General features: G+C 45.0%; 1 protein-coding gene across 2 annotated transcripts in view; it reads left to right on the top strand.

Moving 5' to 3' along the window:
• The window catches only part of FTSJ3 (FtsJ RNA 2'-O-methyltransferase 3), a 167,827-nt gene that overhangs the window by 55,125 nt on the left and 94,575 nt on the right, over window positions 1–18,127 (top strand). For both annotated transcript variants that reach the window (XM_078673959.1, XM_078673951.1), the window contains exons 10-14: window positions 874–974; window positions 12,698–12,784; window positions 12,948–13,100; window positions 16,444–16,579; window positions 17,022–17,233. In XM_078673959.1, the coding sequence (XP_078530085.1) occupies window positions 874–974; window positions 12,698–12,784; window positions 12,948–13,100; window positions 16,444–16,579; window positions 17,022–17,233 (689 nt within the window). The remainder of the gene's footprint in view (window positions 1–873; window positions 975–12,697; window positions 12,785–12,947; window positions 13,101–16,443; window positions 16,580–17,021; window positions 17,234–18,127) is intronic.

Genomic DNA, 18,127 nt, shown 5'->3' with positions numbered 1-18,127 from the left:
AGGTACTTGTAACGCAGAGTATTAACTTAGGATAGCACCTCCCAGTGCCTGTGTAAGGAAGTGGCCTGGCATGCAGCTAAACAAACCAAATGTGGAATAATGCAGACCATGGCAGTGAAAGATGCATTATGCAGGCACTGCCCGCTTTAGTGTAACTAATGAGGCATTCAAAAGCCAAACACTGGATAAGACGCAACACAAAGCCACGTAAATGGCACTTAACTAAAATGCAGATGCAGCCGTCTTAACTAATTTTAGCAGCTGGCCCGGGTTCTCTTTTAACCAGTTGTGAGTGCCACATCCTTTTGGCAAGGCTTGCAAGTTAATTTAGAAGTAAATCACAGAAAAGCTTAAAAAAAAGTAAACTAAGCAGGGTTTAAGCATAAGAGGCTAGAGGCCTGCAATAGTGAGTTAATACTACAACAAAAATAAGCTAAACATTTCTCATTAGAATCTATTTTTGCTTTCAATGTAAACACAACTATGTAACATTTAACTGTGTTCGTGCTAACATAACCTTCAAGCTTTTATTGAATAAAAAGCTGAGCCTGTGAAAATTGTACAAAAGGCAGGAAAACAATGCCTCAAAGCCGCCTTTTAGTAAAAAAAAATGGCAGTCTTAAAAAGAGTTTTGGGAAATTGGCACCATGCACAGATTCACTGGCTGAGTTCAAACTTTACACACCCAGTACACAAGGGGTTAGTCTTAGATTCTGTTAATGAAATGGGCCGAAGACCAAGTGGCAGGGGGTAGACGGATTTACTGACTCGTAGCATTCTTAATTTGCTCACTATCTGGAAGGTTTCTTGGTGCAGAAGGTAGTTAGATTGGGGCTCCCAAGACGTTTAAACTCTGTTCTTCTTTTGCAACAGATCACATTGGATAACCCGGAACTGGAGCGGCACTCGGCTACAACAACAGACGTGCGAGAGTGCTGCAAAGACATTAGAGTGCTGGGTCGAAAGGAGCTCAGGTATGGTGACCCCATGGACTCTGCGAGTGCGGCCGAGAGGATCATTCGGACAATACTCCTTCTTTTGTTATTCAGTGAAGTAATACATTCTCTTGCCCCTGCTTACCATCATATGGGCTGTTACCTAGCCTCAGCAAAGCCCAGAAAAACATCTGCACTACATGGCTCGGCGGGCAGGTTCTTGTAAGACACGCATTTGGGTTTGTGGTTCCACAAGTGCGTAAACGCTCCTTCTCGGAGGGAATTTCAGTTTGGGGGGGTAAAGGTCCCCCAGCACCATCTTGAGATAGCTAGGGTGATGGATTAACCAGTAAACATCCCTTAATTGGTACACTCAGTGAACAGAATGTAAAACTGGAAAGAAACGGCAGGTCGCTTACCAATCACCCCGGTTCAGCTTTTAATAACCAGTTGCTAGCCCGATGCATTTAGCGACTATGCTGATCTGAAAACACTGCATCTCTAATGAGCAGACGGGTGACTTTAGGGGACGATGTAGAATTATAGGCTGCAATGGCAACATCTGCTTATTAGATGAATCAGTCGGTCAAGCAGTATTTATATAGTGCGGCTAATCACCCCTGGGGGGGTATCCAGTTGCAAGATTTAAGAAAAGAATCCAACATTGGCTAAGGCAGTAGGTCTCGCCGATTCAAGAACTTTTGGCTCTGCCAATGTCTTTTAGTCACGCTGTAAAGGCAGCCTGGCTAAATGTTACAAATCAAGCACGATGACCTGCTGAAACACTGTCACATCCAGTAGCTGTCCTATAGGCATGACCTCTTGGCTTTGCCAGTGCTTGTTTTTTCTCTTTAATTTTTCAAAATATTTTCGGGGAGTGCTAAAAACCTTATATAGGCAATACCTGACCTTTTGGCTTTGCCAGTGCTTGTTTTCTTTCTCTGTATTTTTAATTTTTGCGGGAATGCCGAAATGTTCATATAGGCAATACCTGACCTATTAGGCTTGCCAAGGGTTGTTTTCTTTATTTCTATTTATTTTTAAAATATTTTTGGAAAGTGCTCAAAAGCTCTCTAGATAACGCTGCCAGGTCTCTTGTTTACTATTCATTTAATTTGCAGCACAGCTCACCCTGCATGGCCACTGCGTCTGAACCATACTACCATATAATCTGTGTCGTTGACAGTCTAGCGTTGTTTCATGGTTCTAACATGGCAGCCACAATTGGAAACACATCACCCATTTTAGAATTGGTTCCACTGTGAATCAGTCTATATCATACCATTCCAAGATGGCTGCTCGCTGATGTCTGTAATTTTTCACTTATTTGTAACTGCACACACATGGTTTTCATGTTTATGGAGTAGCATTTTGTCTTCTTTTTAAAAATGTTAATTTTTCTTCTATACCCTTGTTGAGAATGCATATGTTTTATTGTGGATGGATGCAAGAAAAGCTCAGTGGAAGGCTGAATGGATGAGTGAATGTAAGGATGTGTTAGTGACTGATCTATTGACTACCTGAACTGACCTGTAACTGAAGATGAGCTCTGTTATAAGCAAGGCCTATGGATATTGCCAATGCTTTTTAGGTTTCGCCTATTATCATTCGCTTGCGAATGTAATAGGCGAAAATTCAAGGGCTCGATCGACTAGTGAAACCACTGCGGTTTCTTCACAGTGCATGTGAGGTCACGTGGCCACAAAAGCGGGTCACGTGACCACACAAGCACGCGCATCTCCCTAATCCGCCTGCCCCCACCAGGCTCTCCCGCCCCCATCCGGCTTCCCTCCGCGCATCTGCCTGCCACACTTCTCCTCCCCTCGCTCGCATTCCCGCCCCCCCACCAGGCTCTCCCGCCCGCATCCGGCTTCCCTTGTACCCTCTTAAGCCTTACGTCACAGACCGGTTTATTTACATAATTTGAGTGGTCGTGGCTATAGGAGCAATCTGCAGTCCTGTGCTGCCTACCTTCATAAACATTGAGAAACATTTCCCTGCAAATTACTTCATTTGCCGCTCTCTCCATACTTGTATCTTACGCCATCCTCTTTGATTTATATTACACTTTCTCTATTCGTTCACAACCGCCCCTCCCCCTCCCCCACCACAGATCACGTCTCACGGCCGCCCGGCCGTGTCATCGCTTTCACTTGCTTTCACTTTTACTCCCGCGTCTCTTTAAAGACAGCTTGCACTTTGCTTTCTAGTTTAAAAGCTTGACAGTGTGTGTGCCTTTTTCTTCAACTAATGAAACTATTTGTGCTAACTGTACTTCTAGCCTTCCTCCAAAATGTCTCTTTTTCTCTCTGCCATCAAAACAGCAGCGTGCAAGTTTCCCGGCACCAGCACCGAAAGGGTGCAGTGCATTCTCTTGCTAGACTAGAGCTGAGTGAGGCCCGCATCCGGTTTCCAGCGCTCTGCACAGATCTGCACTGCATTCCCCAGTGCTTGGAATTTGTTCACAGCTGAGGCTAAACGGGGGCGGGGAAGCTCCACCAAAGTGGGTCTGCTTCATGTCGTTTTCTTCGTTAAATTACCTTAGTGCCTTTTGTTTACCGTGGATATTAATGTCACTTTATCGTATACGAAAACAATATGGTTTGCATTTTTGTATTTACCAGCGGCATTTAAATTTTTTTGGGCCTACATTTCATGACCAGTAAATACGGTTTCTAATCACTATTTCCAGAGGGAGTGTTGCCTCTCACAGCTCTCGGGAGGCGAGCCTGGACCTTATCAAGACAAGCACTGGCGTTGCCAATAGGTTTCGCATTTGGAAAGTTGGAGCTATTGTTTTTGTAAATTGACATTTTATATTTATATATCGTTATTGGCATTGTCAATAACAATATATAAATATAAAATGTCATTTACAAAACCAATAGCTCCAACTTTCCAAATGCGAAACCTATTGGCAACGCCAGTGCTTGTTAGCATTTGTAGTGTATTGGTTTTTTCATGGGTCCCTAGTTCTGCGCAGTGCACGTCTGTCCAGTCTTCGGCTAGTGTTTCAGTTGCAACTGCACTGTGAAAACTTCATTCATTTTTTTTCCTGCTTCAGTATTTTTTAGTTTATCTTTTGGTTCATTTGCGCTTTGCAAAAGCATGAACCTTAGAGGTCTGCAGTCTGCTTTGTTTTTGAAGTATTTTGTAGTTTCTGCTTTGAGTGTTTGCAGGTCCTCGTGTATTAGATGATGGTGAGCACTTAACAGCAAATATCCCTCAACTCTTGAGCCTTCAGCTCTGGATCTCCTCATATTATTGCAGTAAAGGCACTGAGGGTTTATCAGCCTCTACTCCATTGATTTGGTCTGAGAATGTGAGTGATTCTCTGAGAACATACAAGTAACTATGAACTTCCTGTTGCCACAGTCTCTGATCAGACAGGCTAGATCGACCTTACCTGGATGAAAAGTGCTTTCTACTCGCACCACAATACTCCCCTTCCGCAGCAGTTGGGTTGAGCATCCGGCTCCTCCTTATGGAGGAGATACAACCACATTAAATATGATCAGTTGGGGCAAAAAAAATCATAAAAACTGCACACGCTGGGAGTTGGAAAACCAGCAGACCTGTAGGATTCCCTTCCTGCGACTGCTTACACCAGTAAATAAGAGTTCACGATATTTCAGGAACAAGGTGGTTTTATTTCTGAATTCTGCCCACAGCACACTTTAGTCTGTCATTTCATTTCAAAATCTTTATTCGGTTATTCAAGCAGAAACAACCATAAAAGCACAAGATAATTAATAAATAACACAGTAAAACTTGTTGTACAGGTAATAAAAGATCAAACCACGTATAAAATTCATGTTAAAATCAGTAATCACAGTTAAGCGAATGTAATAATAATGACAGTACTAAGTAATTAACCCTCCATACTATTTCTAAATTTTAGGGCAGATTTTAGAAAGCTGATTACAAATAGGGTAATTTCGGGCTTTAACAGTTGCAGATAACACAGAGTTGGTCTAACCTGGGTGAAGTTCAGTTTTTTTAGAAGGGGCTTTAGGTAAAACCTCAGAGGTAAATCATAAAAGGGGCAAATGAATAAAAAGTGCACCAAGTCCTGCGGAGACTCATTGTCGCAGCCGCAGGAGGGTAGCACTTGGCCTCGGTGAGAACCTTTGGAACGGTTAACATGAAGTGGAAATAGTCCAGTCGGAACCTAGTTAGCAGGTGTCGATCGAAACCCGGCATCGGCCAAGATAAATAAGGCTCCATGGAAGATGTAGTCTTCAAGATCGCATGTTTCCGGACACTAGGCTTGTTTAGTTCTACCTCTTCGCGATGCATGCGTTGTGAAAGGTAAAAAGTTTTCCTCACAAACTCTACATCAGCGATCCTAATAGAATCAGGATTTAAAAAGATTTCTGGACGCCCCATGCCAAAGAAACAGTCTTTCAAATATTTTAGCCATGGTATTTTGACCATATTATCCAGGGATAAAGCCTCTCTCAGGAGTAGGTGGTTTAAAATCAAGTCTTTATTTAGCCAGCATTTTAACCAGCAAATTAGTGGCCGTAGTGCTAAAGTGTCACTTATAAATGGAGTTCCAGTTTCTTCATGCACTATCAAGTTGGAAGTCCCCCCAAGTTGTCATTGCTGTTGATTGATGAAGCTGTACTGGGTGCCTGCGATAAGGCGGGCGGATTTGCTTTCACATGGATCCCTTGCGTAGGGGCTGCGGAAGACGTTTGGAGAGAGACTTCCAGGTATCTTCGGTCATCGAATGTACCAAAGTTGCTGCCTCACTTCGTAAAGCCATTTTATCTTTCTTTGAGTGATTCTGCTGCCAGAAGGGGTATTGGGGCGTGTTTTGAGCACTTGTCAGGCGCCCCTTGACATGTGGATACCCCATCCTACAGAAATTAGTGAGGCCCAAATACTATTTTGCATCCTCGCTCCTTTGTCCAAGCGTTGTCCCACTCGCTGACCGACCTCGCTGGGACAGCTCCTTGATGCCTTTGATCCACATTCGTGCTATATCAAACTTTGAAAATAAAGTGAAGGGGTGAGGTCCTAATAGATTGTTGGTGCTTTCACATTCACTGCGTGACACCTGCTGCTTCTGTCGTTTCTTGAGCAGTGAACGATTAATATCGCCTCTTTACTTGTGATTACGAGGAGGGCGCAAATGTGCCTCCCTTTCCCCTTTGCCGGCCCACTTGTTAATCTACAGCAGTGCTGTGTAGCATGGAACAAATACCAGAAAAGGACTATGATGCATCCAGCGACAATGTACTTTAAAAAAAAAAAGTGTTTTTGCTCTGGCTGCTTCGTTACGCTTTCTTAAATTTGTTTTAGTCACACTGCAAAGCATCTGCGCTGCTGGACAGCAGGTTGCAAAACATTGCGAAAGGCAGTAGCTCATATATGCATGACCTATTGGCTTTGCCAATGCTTGTTGATCACATTGCTCCAGTACTGAATTTGTACAGCTAGTTACCGTTAGAAAAAAAAAAAAAACATATGCTATAAGGCACTTTGCAAGTCTTTTTATGGAAATGGTCGCCGGTTTTCTAAGTAACTGGTGCAGCGGTGTCAGCCAGCAGAACGCCTCATTCCACAAGTTACAGTCTCCTACAAGTTTCTGGCTTTGCTTTTCCAGGGTGGGCAGGACTCATCCTCTCTAGCTCTGTGCTTCGAATGTGGGTTCCAGTCAGATCCCGCAAACCTAAAACTCAGTTGTGTTCCCTGTAAATGATGGCTCACCCCAGCCTTTTTCAGGCAGTCTGAGCATAGTGCTAGGAAGCAGCCTTTAGTTTGGCCCCCAGTACCCATCATCCTGGGGGTTGTAGTTTCACAATCCACAGCAGCAGCTCAGTTTTAGCGTTCTTGAATCTGGTGGCTGAAACCCTAGTGTTGGCTCACCTACTGGCATGGCGTCCATAGTTAGATATTTTCACCCCACTTGAAGGATAGCTACCTACACGTTGGTAAGGAGCTGAGATCTCGGGCACAATTTTGTTCTAGGAAATTGGCCCTTTTTGACATGGTCACCCCCACTTTTTGCCTAGTAAATGATGTGATTTCGACTGAAAGTGCATCAGATTCCTTCCAACCAAGTCCCCAGTGCAAGAGCTCTTTCCCAAAATGTTAGTCGCCCCTCCCCTGTAAGTCCCTAGTAAATGGTTCCCTGGTACCTAGGTCCTAAGGTACTAAAGAGGGTCCCTAAGGGCTGCAGCACGAATTGTGGCACCCAACGGGACCCCTCCCCAAACTCATGCAAAGCTGCCGTTGCAGGCTGCGTGTCTTGGTGCAGACAAAGGTGAAAACACGACATCTCATACATTCCTGTGTGCCATGTCCCTAACACTGCATGTAATGTGTAGGTCACCCCTACATCAGACCTGACATCCCCTGGCAGGGTGCCGAATATTACGTGAGGCCACACCTGCATGAACAGATATGCCCCTGTGCTGGTCAGTCCTTTTACTGCCAGTACAAGTGACCACAGAAGCCATGTTAAAAAGTGCTGGACACTGATGAAAACGAGTTCCCCAGCTACACGATGGCTTCACTGAAAGTAGGGATCGATGGTATCAAACATCTTTTATTGATAGACACACTGATTCCAGCGTTGGATTTACCAATACATGTGCCCAGAGGGTACCCTAGAGGTGTCCCCTGAAAACCTACCAGCCGCTGGTGTTCTTCCTGATAGGCTTCTTCAGGCCTGCCACCCAAAATGCTGTTCTAACCTCCTAGGGTGAGAGCCTTTTGCTCCCAGGAGACCCAGAAGCCGATCTGAGAAGAGGGTGTAGCGTCCCCTCCCACGGGATGACCTGCTGATGGGACCTCCTAGGGTGCAAGCTTTAAAGAGCAGCTGCCTTTGAAATGCAAATCTGGCTCTCCTCAAGGAGAGGAAGCCGCCTCCCTTTGTCCAGGACCGCACCTGGACAGGTGGGAAAATTAGCTAAACAGGTAGGCGTGCCACCTCCAGGCTAGTGCCACCCCTACGGTGGGCTTCTGTGAACTGGACACAATCTTTCAAAAGTAGCCACCTTTGGGATGGCATACTTAGGAGTTCTGGGAGAGGGTTATGCGGCCCATGCCCCTAACGCCCCTTAAATTCAGTATTTAGGGTAGCACCTGGCACCAGAGAAGCAGATCCTAACAACCTACAAAGGACACGAAGAGCCGCAGAAGACTGAAGAGAGCACCTGATTTGGCCCCAGCCCTGCTGGCCTGTCTGTCGTTCTCTGTTGAACCTGTGCCAAACATTACTTATCCTGCAGCTGTGTGCCTCCAAATCCTGGGAGGACTGCCTGCCTTTATTAAAGACCAAGACCTCCTGAAGAATAGCAGAGTTGTTCTTTGCAGAAACTCAAAAAGAGAAGACTGAGGCCTCTGGCACCGCTAACACCTGACGCCACCACTGCTCCTGCCGACTCAAGCCCGAGTTGAAGTGGGCCACTTGTGTTAACAGGTCTCCCAGCCCTCCGGAGCTTGAGTCCATCATGGTTTCACCCCTCGGGGACTCCCCAATGTTGCCTTCTGCCTCTGCACTCGGGCACATTCGCCCGCAACTGCTCCCGGGAAGTTCACCCGGCACCTATAGACGCATCACCTAAAGACACCTCGCCTAAAGACACCTCTACATTCATCGCACCCGGCGAGAAGAGGACCTCGGGTTTCCTTACGTCTTCGAGGATCGCAAGCCGTGAATCCCTCCCCCCTCCGTTGGTTCACCTTGACTGGCCTTCCAGCCAGAGCCTGCAGCCTCTTGTTGCAGTGATTGATCTCCATAGAAACCTGTTGGGCTCCCGGCTCTGTTTTGTACCCTGCACCCGGCCATCCTCGTGTTGCTGGTGGTGCACTGTTGGTGCTGTCTTGGACCTTGCCCACCATCATCTTAACTCCTGGAGATTGGTCTTGTAAGTAGCTGTACTATACCAGTTTGCAGAACTCGTTCTTCCTTCCATAGAATAGCATTGCAGAACTCAGAAATTGCACTGTCCGCTTTTTAATGTGAAAAGACTATATATTTCAAAATGTACTTACCCGAGTGATCTTTCTCTGATGCCAAAACCTATATAAAGATACTTGCTATTTTTATGATTTTTCAGATTTAAGTCTTTTTTCGACCATACTGATCATGAAAGACAATAAATATATAACATCACAAAAAAAAGAAGGAAAAAAAAAGAAAAAAACAATATATACATAGTCTCCAAAGCTTAACAATGACATTACGCGACAAGATGATAATACATGATAAAAGACAAGCAAATTTGTTTTTAGTTATTAAAAACTTACACACATTTTATTGGGATAAAAAGTTTTAAAACGGTGGTTAAAAGAAATGATCTTTCATTACATCTAAAATTCTAAAACCATGGACCCCAACACTGGCTGAGGGGTATAATACATGCCAGGGCGGAAGAAGCAAAGTAGGAGACAGTGAATACAAATCATCACTGTTGCAGTCTACTTGCTTTCGATCTTGCATCGGATTCTCCACACCCATCCTAGAAACTTCACTAGAGCGACCACGATTGCCTCCTGTGTGCTGGCCTATTTTTATGAATTGGTGTGGATCTCCTACTTTAAAAAAAAAAAAAAAGTATGCTGTTTTATATAGGACGAACTTGACCCAAAGGTATCAGGTATCAAAGCGCTTTACATAGCACCAGTTGTGTTACACGAGGACACATTAATATTTGCTATGCACGGGGAGATTAGGTGATATGCCCAGAATCACAGGCTGTTCAGTATCCTTGCAGAGACTCTAATCTAGTTCCCCAAATTCAAGGTCGACCGCCTGAGCCAACTCCTTTCCCCTCCTTGAGTCTTGTGTGTCATTTATTGATCATTTACATGTTTGCAAATGTCTTCAAACCCTCCGAGTTAAGCCTAAGGCTGCTCGACCACACTACCCCCTAATAGACCACTTTGGGATTGCCATAGCAACCCCTGTCCACTCATAAGGAAACCCCTGCACTCTTTACACGGTATATTAAATTCTTGATTTATCACACAAAGAGCCAGCTTCCTACATTGGTGGTGGGAGCGATGGGATACAAGACTTGACATTTGGTTAATAAGTGGTTCCAAAGCGGAATCCCGAATAGTTTGCAGAGGGCACCAATGGACCCCTTTCCCTTCACAATTCGTAAGTTTGATGCCCGCTGGCCTGTAGGGTCGTCTCTACCAGATACCCAAGTAGATTCTGTAAAGAACTTGTGGATCAAATTTGATAATAAAATGTATTTCCATAACCAAATTATCTCGGTGGTGTGCTTGTGTTTTGTCATTTTACGTATGGCAAAAAAAATCTGCATTTCCTCTCATTTCCGGCGCTAGGATGACCGTGATATTGGCTTTGGTTATGTGCAGGTTGGACTATGCCAATGGCTGAATGCCAGCCTGCTGAGACAACTTCAGACTGTTCAATATGTGACGGCGAGGCTGGCCCTTTGGCTTCCCAGACAAGAGCACATTACTATGCATCTGTGTCCTCTGCATTGGCTCTCCATGGAAGAACAGATTCTTTTCAAGTTCTCTCTGTTAATGCAGAGAGCGCTACATAATTCAGGACCAGACTGATCTGATAGGAATGCCTACTACAGCCCTATAAGGGCATTATGGCCCTCCAATAACCACCAGGCCAGGATCCCAAGTCTTTGTCTGGCTTAAACTGGTAGACGTTTGTTTCATTTCTTGGGCCTGGTGGGTTGGAATAATTTCCAGTTGGATTTGCGACAGATCAATGATGAAGCATTGTTTGAGAAAAGGCCCAACACTTGGCTTTTTACGCAGTAGCTGCCTTCTGCCTTTCTCTTCCTATTCATGTCACCCAAAGTGGGGGTCAGAACCAGTGGGGAAAGCCTGGGGAAGCTCACAAAGGCGGCAAGCCTTTGAAGCTCCCCCTTCGTTGACCCTGCCCATCCTGGGGGAGGAGGCTTGGCACCTTGTCCCAGGATGTGCATTGTTTCAGGCCCCCGAGAGTAGCAGACTCTCGACCCAGGGGTGCAGGTCCATGTCTGGCGGTGGCAGCTGAAGGCAGCTACTCAGTCTGAACACTAGTGGTAGGTTGTTTTTCAGGGAGCTTCTCAAAGATGCCCTCTGTGTTAATTTTTCATTAAATCCCACTCTGGCATCACGGTGGGTTTAACGTGCTGAGAAGTTTGATACCAAAATTCTTCGTTTTCAGTGCAGCCATTCTGGTGATGTGGAGTTTGTAATGATAAACTCCCAGACCATACACTCTTTATGGCTTTACTGCACTTACAATGTCTAAGAATGGACTTAGACACTCTAGGGGCACAGAGCTCATGCACCTGTGCCATGTCGACTCTTCACTTTGTTCTGCACCAAGACACGCAGCCTGCAAAGGCAGTGTGTGTGTGTGTGTCCGGGTACAGGACCTCTAAAGGTGGCACAATAAGTGCTGCAGTCCTTGGAGGTCTTCTCTGGTCACAGTGCCCTGGGTAACTATGGTACCATTTACCAGGGGCTGACCAGTGGCCAGAGATGCCAATTGGGTTTTGTTTTTATTGCAGGTTTAGGGACAGAACATAGGCCCTGGGCACCTGATTGGCAGGAGCCCAGTTCACACTCAGTCAAAGCACATCAGCAGTTCACCAATTCTGCAGTGTTTGAGGCTCGTTTGGAGACTTGTCTAAGTCCCTTGTTCTTTTCAGGAACGGTCGGGCCGGCTTTAGCACTGATGGAGCCCTGTGCGACAGTCTTTTCTGCTCTATCCCCTCCATGACTGCCTTCTTCATGAATTCCCTCACTACCACCCAGCAAAAGTGCCCTTCATCTCTCCAGAGCCCCCTCTGGTTGGGATGTAGGTGGGGGAGTGTGTACAGTGCTCGTATAGTGCCAAACATTTGATGTCTACACCCTCTCCAAAACCCGGTTTCTGTCCAGACCAAATATGGCAGTGTGGCAGAAGAATTTTAATGGCCTTTTCACATGCCCCTCACCATGGTCCGCGCCGGGTGCAGCTGCATCAGTCGCACAGCCCTCTGAACTGTCTTGATGACCAGTTAAGGTGTTTTGTTTAGGTATATCTCTTTGCTTCTTTCCTTTTCATCAGTTTACACCCTTGCATTTTGGGTGTCATAAACCTTTCCAACATGTTCTATGGCAGAGTTTCTTTTATAGATTCACATGCAATGAAAAGTACAAGTGCTAGACAACTCTTTTTACCAGCAAGTAACTTTTTTTCTTCAATATAATTCTCTCCTGTGGGGTCATAAATTTGGCCCCCTCATCCTTCTCTTCCTAGAGTTTTCTGTAGGTATTCTGTGACTTTTGTGAAACTCAAAAATTCCTCTGCAGTCTAGCCTGGGGTTTGTAATTTTTGTCTAAACAGAACAGCGGGACCTACGCCAATGTATATTTGCAAAATCGCAAATCCTCTTCTGCCATTGGGCGGAGGGTTGTACATTTCCGTGACTCTACTGAAAATAAGCACTGCCGGACAGCTATGTTTGCTCTCCCTCTGCCACTTTTGGGTCTTACCTTGAACTCCTTCTGTATCACCTGCTCTCAAGATGTGTGTGTCTCACCTCCCACTCAGACCTCCCCAACCCCCTTGGTTTTATTCTATGCCCCACTCCTCATTATCTCTGCCCCTTTAACTCCTTTCTGTATTCGCAAGTTAGTCTTTTTCTGTTTTTGGTGTCCACTGCTGTAGAAGGTTGTAAAGGGGCTGAGCCTCCATGGCGGCAGCCCTCTCCTCCGTCTTACCTGGCCACGGAACGCCCTTAGGTGAATACTCTTGTCTTTTCTTCTTTTCATAGGTCCCTTTTGAGCTGGCGTTCCAAGCTGCGACGATACCTGGCACGAAAGCTTAAAGACCAAGCCAAAGAGTTGGACGGGGGTATCAGGTGAGAGCTTGCACACATTTCTTGATAGTTTAGACCTCTGATTGTATCTGTGGATGCTATGGGGGGGTGTAGGCGAGGGCACGTATGAAAAGTGCTGCCTCTGTCAGCAGATGGATTAACATTGCACAGACTGTAACACGATTAACCCTGTCCCGTTCTTCAGCCTGAGCTCTGGTGAAGAGGAAGATGCCGACGAGGAGGAGAAGGAGGCGAAGTCTATCGCAGAACCTGAGAAGGACCCGGAGCAGGAGGAAGAGGAGGAGCTCGAGAAGCGTCTGGCTGAGTTGAAGGCAGAAGAGGTGGCTGAACTGAAGAGGTGAGCTAGATGTGGTCTGCCAGAGAGATGATTACCCTTCTACAGTTAGGACCCTATTTGTCAAGGCATGCTCGTGCTGCAGACACTTGCCCGTGCTCAGGCACGGTTTCATAGTGTTGAGGCACCTTCTACCCCAACAGTTCCACTCTATCCCCTAGATGCATCATTGTTGCCGTTTGCGATTTCTAAATTGCGAAAATTAAGGAATCGCAATTTAGAAATCGCAAACGGCAATGCATGAAAAAAATCGCAATTTTTTTGCGATTCGGTATTTTTCCTTAATTGCGATTCACAATTTGCTAATCGCAATTAAGGAAAACCCTTCCCATTGATTCCTATGGGCCAAAAGGCCCATAGGAATCAATGGGAAGGCATTCACATTTTGCGAATTTCAAATTGTGATTCGCAAAATGTGAATGCAATTTCAAGGGTGCAGGGGGGGTCCAAAGAACCCCTCCCTGCACCCCTGAAATTTAACTTTAAGATCAATTTACACACACACATGCCCCAAGGACATATGTGTGTGTAAATTAAAACTTTCAAATATGTAACTTTTGCATGTTTGAAAGTTTTAGGTAAATTAGCATGAAGTTCAACTTCATGGTAATTTTCCCCTTCCAAATTGCGAATTCGCAATTTAAAAATCATGCATTGCATTTCAGAATTCGCAAAATTGCGATTTCTGAAATGCAATCGCAATTTAAGAAATCGCAAATAAATTGCGATTTCTTAAATTGCGAAAAAGCAAAAATGTTTAATGCATCCCAAAACAATGAATTGCATTCGCAAACGGACGAATTTTGCGATTCGCACCGTTTGCGAATGCAATTCAGTTTGATGCATCTAGGCATATGTTCCTAAAGAGGTAAGGCGAATTTAAGAATGTTGGCTTACATAAACTATGGTCACCTCGGACCCCTTAACTAAGAGCTAAAAGTTGGCCTACATAAAACTAAGGCCAAAGCTTGTAAGGCCCCCAGGCACAGGGAATGGCCCTGCTTGACATGCTAGTCACCCCTGCTCAGTGATTCCCAATTTTCTTTTACAGAGAGACACTTTGCTGTGGTGCGCATTACACCCATTTATTATAACTTCCCTTCAAGGGGAGGTGTTGCACTTGGCACACCTCCCTGTGTTAGTCCAAGAAAAGTTTGGGCCTCTGGTATTTCCACTCTTGAATCGTACTGTGATCCTGAGCAACCATGTACTCCGGCCATATTCTTGCACCCGCGATTGGGCAGAAGGGACAGAAGCATTGAAAAGGGTAGAGTGGACAAATGGGCACAGACTGGCACCTCCAGGTCACCCTGTCTCTTGCAGTGTTCTCCAGTGTTCCATACGGTCTCCTGCCGTATTCTACCTTTACATGGAGCCGCTTGGCGCTCTTCTCCTAGATAACTGCATCAAGATTCACTAATATGGTGACACACACTTGAACTTCTCGTCTTCTTCAGGTTTCCACACCTCAAACACTGCCTATACATCACCAAGATGTGTATGTCCAGTTCATATCTGAAGCTCAACGTAACCGAGGCAGAATTCCGTCAATTTACTAAGAACAAACCAGATACAGCGCAAACCTGGCACAATGACGTGAACCTGGACAAATTCAAGCGCTAACTTTTACTGAAAACAGTGACTTGAATTTCTCCTGGTCACCAACCCCACCCTTGAGAAACACATTGCTAAAAAAGCCCCAAAAAACAAAGACGGCCTAGAACCAGCTCTGTCTTCTAAAGACAGACAAGCCATTTCTTCCAGATAATGATTTCAGAAGTGTTCAAGTCCTCGTACTCTCACTTCTGGGTAGTGGTTACGAGCACCTTAGTGTGGTTTGGAGGATCCAGGTTTTTGTCAAGACATTAAGTCAAAAGATATGTGACTGTTTCAGGGAAAATTGTTGCTGCTGAACAGTCTGAAGTATTGTCAAGGCATTTAAAAACACAGTTTATTTTTCTACACTGAGGATGATATGCAAGTAGTTAAATTTGAAAACCTCTGCAAATGTACCCAGGAATTGGTGTCCCAGCATTCACCCCAGATCAGACTTTGTGCCCCTACAGAACCGCAGCGCTATAGTCAGATCTTTCCTTCTAGAATACAGTAATTGTGAGAGCTGATGAATTCCCCATTTGGAAAAGACTAAAAGAAAATATGGAAGAGCTGCCAGGAGAAATCGCCTTCTCTCCAAAAAAAACTTAGCTGCACAGCCTAAGTTTTCAAAACATCTCCTGGTACGAGACACAAGACGTCTCCAATAGTGTCACCAAATTGATCAGACCAACATGTAGTTGTAAGACTGTCTTGCACAAGTACGTTTGCTGAAAACAAATCCTGCGTATCACCATAAGAGCCTCATACCAGCCGCCGAGCGTGGCGGTGATGGAGTATGGTTCCAACAGCTTTGTATCTGTTGGACAAAGACACCTCGCAGACATGGAGTGCACCAGAAATGTCCCTCCATACAGGTGCATCCTATAGGATCATGTGAGACTGCCCGTCTAACATCGGAGGTAGGTGATGCAACAGGACAGTGAACCAAGCACACCAGTTGACCCAGTGACTGAATGGCTTAAAAAGAAAGGAATTAAAAGAATGAGGGTTTTGGAATGGCCAAGTCCGTCGCAACCTCATCCCCATTAGACTGCTGTGGCGGGATCTAAAAACGGCATACGTGAGTGGCCTCAATCCTCCGCAAGCCTGAGCAGTTTTAGAAGGGGTGGGACAGTCCCTCCCATGCAGTGTGAACGACCAAAGAACTTGGAGGGAAATGTTTACTTCCAGTTATTGCTGCTCATGGCAGTGCCACTTGTTTGATTTACGAGACAGATTTCTTTGTTTAATAAAAGGTCTGTTATTTGTTACCTCAGATTAGGTTTTCCTAAAGCTAGCACTAGATGAATGTTCTATTTATTAATACACAAACCCCATGTATTTTAACTATGTGTAAAAAAAATTCACATCACTGTAGCTGGTCTGAAAATGCCTTTGTAAACAGCAGTGGCCCAGAACACTGTAGTAGAACACATCTCTCACCTCAGCCGAAGAGACCATGTATGACTGCACACGCGAAACTCCACTGTCTCTGTAAAGGAGGCTAAAGTTACCCTGAAATCTTTAACTCTTCATTAATTATAATTTAACTCAACCTTAATATCCATTTGTTGGCAAACACTTAACTGTCATCGCCTCAGACGTTGGGATGCGACAATAATCCTCTCTTGTTTAACCCTTGTTTCCTACTTCGCTTTGAAGGACATATAACTGACCAGCACCCACACAGCTCTACAGCTGCACTGAACTCACTCGTTTTACTGATCTTTAAGTCATGTTGCGTCCTCAGGAAGAAGAAAAAGATCTTAAAGGAGAACCGGAAGCTGCGAGAACGTGTGGAGCTAAAGATGGATCTCCCAGGTGTCTCCATTGCAGAGGAGGGCGAGACGGGCATGTTCTCTCTGAAGTCCATTGGGAAAACCAAGGTGCGACTGAGCTGAGGTGCAATGACGCAGCTGTGGGTGGGCTCCAGGAAGGAGGTACTTGGGGTGGTGAGAGGTAGTGGTGTAAGCTATGATAAGAAGTTCAGCAAACTGTTTTACAATTCCTCCAATAGCAGAGGCTGCTGCAAGTCACGACTGAGATCCGCGAGAAGAGCTATGTCTGGGTATCCATAAAGGAATCGCTTATGTCTGGGTATCCATAAAGAAGAAGGTGCTGTTTGTTGTTGTAGTAGTGTCAGTCCCAGTGCTCAAGAGTAGGAGGGGCTCCTGATCCAGACTGAGGTACATTGGTAGAGTTCTGGATGGATTCTGTTTTGTAAAGTTGAGTGGTGGAAAGGAGTGGTGAAGTTCAAGACTAACTATATTTTCAGAGGTGTGCACAAGCCGCAGTACTAATATGCACTTGTTTCTTCTTAACATCCAGATCCTGGACGAGATGGTGCGAGGCGACATGACGTCTGCGGATCTACTCTTACAGTCTCAGGCACAAGGGGGAGATGTTTATATCTCTGATGAAGAAATGGCTGGAGTAGATGAGATTTCTCTTGCTAGTGACCTGGATGATGAGGATATGGAGGAGGTGCATGCCATCGAGAAGACCCTGGTGAAGGGCAAGAAGGACGTCTCAGTGAAGAAGTAAGTTCTTGGCCTTGAGAAGAGAGGTTGTTTTGGTGCCAGGACATCTGTGCCCAGGCTCAGGAGCATCTTTCTTGGCCAGTAACATAGTGTTCGAAGTAGGATGTGCTTGTGCAGGAATGCTACTACCTTTAGCCATTGAGAGAAAACTAGAAGCAGGGTGGATGAGTCTATATTAACTGGGCCTAGGAGTCTTTATGGGCTGTCAATGAACGAGTGTCGCTTCCTCTTCGCCGTGGGAGGAGGCGAGTCTTGCAGAACCAACTCTGACGATCATTTTAGTATGTCACTCTGCATGCTACCATGATGTTGTACGTAAGGAGAGTAATAAGATGTCAGCCTACAGGAAAGGGGCTTATTGTACTGGAGTTATCTAGATGTTTATAAACGGCATAATATAATATTTCCACCTGTGGGTAGATCCTGGAGCACAATTTACAAAAATGCATTTTGTTTCTTAAAGAAGCTATTGTCAAAGTTTTCTACCATTTTAGGTCTGACCTTTGATACTGTTTTACTGACTTTCCAAAAAAGTTTATACACTACATTATATATAGCGAGACCTTTGGTCATCAGGCTTCATGCAGTCATCTGTTAGTTTGTAGTTCACTTCCACTCACCACAGCATACAGCTTGGAGCAGTGTGTTAGCGCACTTTGCTAATTCACATGTGCACATCAGTCTAAAAGTAGTTCCTATCTTCTCTGTGATAAACCTGGCTCCCAAGTGTGCTTTTTCATTTAAGTAATTTTTATATTCTTTAAAATAGTAGCTATTTATTTTACCTGCACTGTGGCCGCCCAGAAGCTGTAACTGGTACATAGGAAAAGTCAAATTTAAGTTATACACTTTAACCTAGAACATTTGACCTTTCCCAGCTACAGACTTCATTCA

This window comes from Lissotriton helveticus, chromosome 1_1 (assembly GCF_964261635.1).
Source record: "Lissotriton helveticus chromosome 1_1, aLisHel1.1, whole genome shotgun sequence".
Classification (NCBI taxonomy): Eukaryota; Metazoa; Chordata; class Amphibia; order Caudata; family Salamandridae; genus Lissotriton; species Lissotriton helveticus.
The sequence above is the reverse complement of the archived record's forward strand: the minus strand, read 5'-3'. Positions and strand labels throughout refer to the sequence as shown.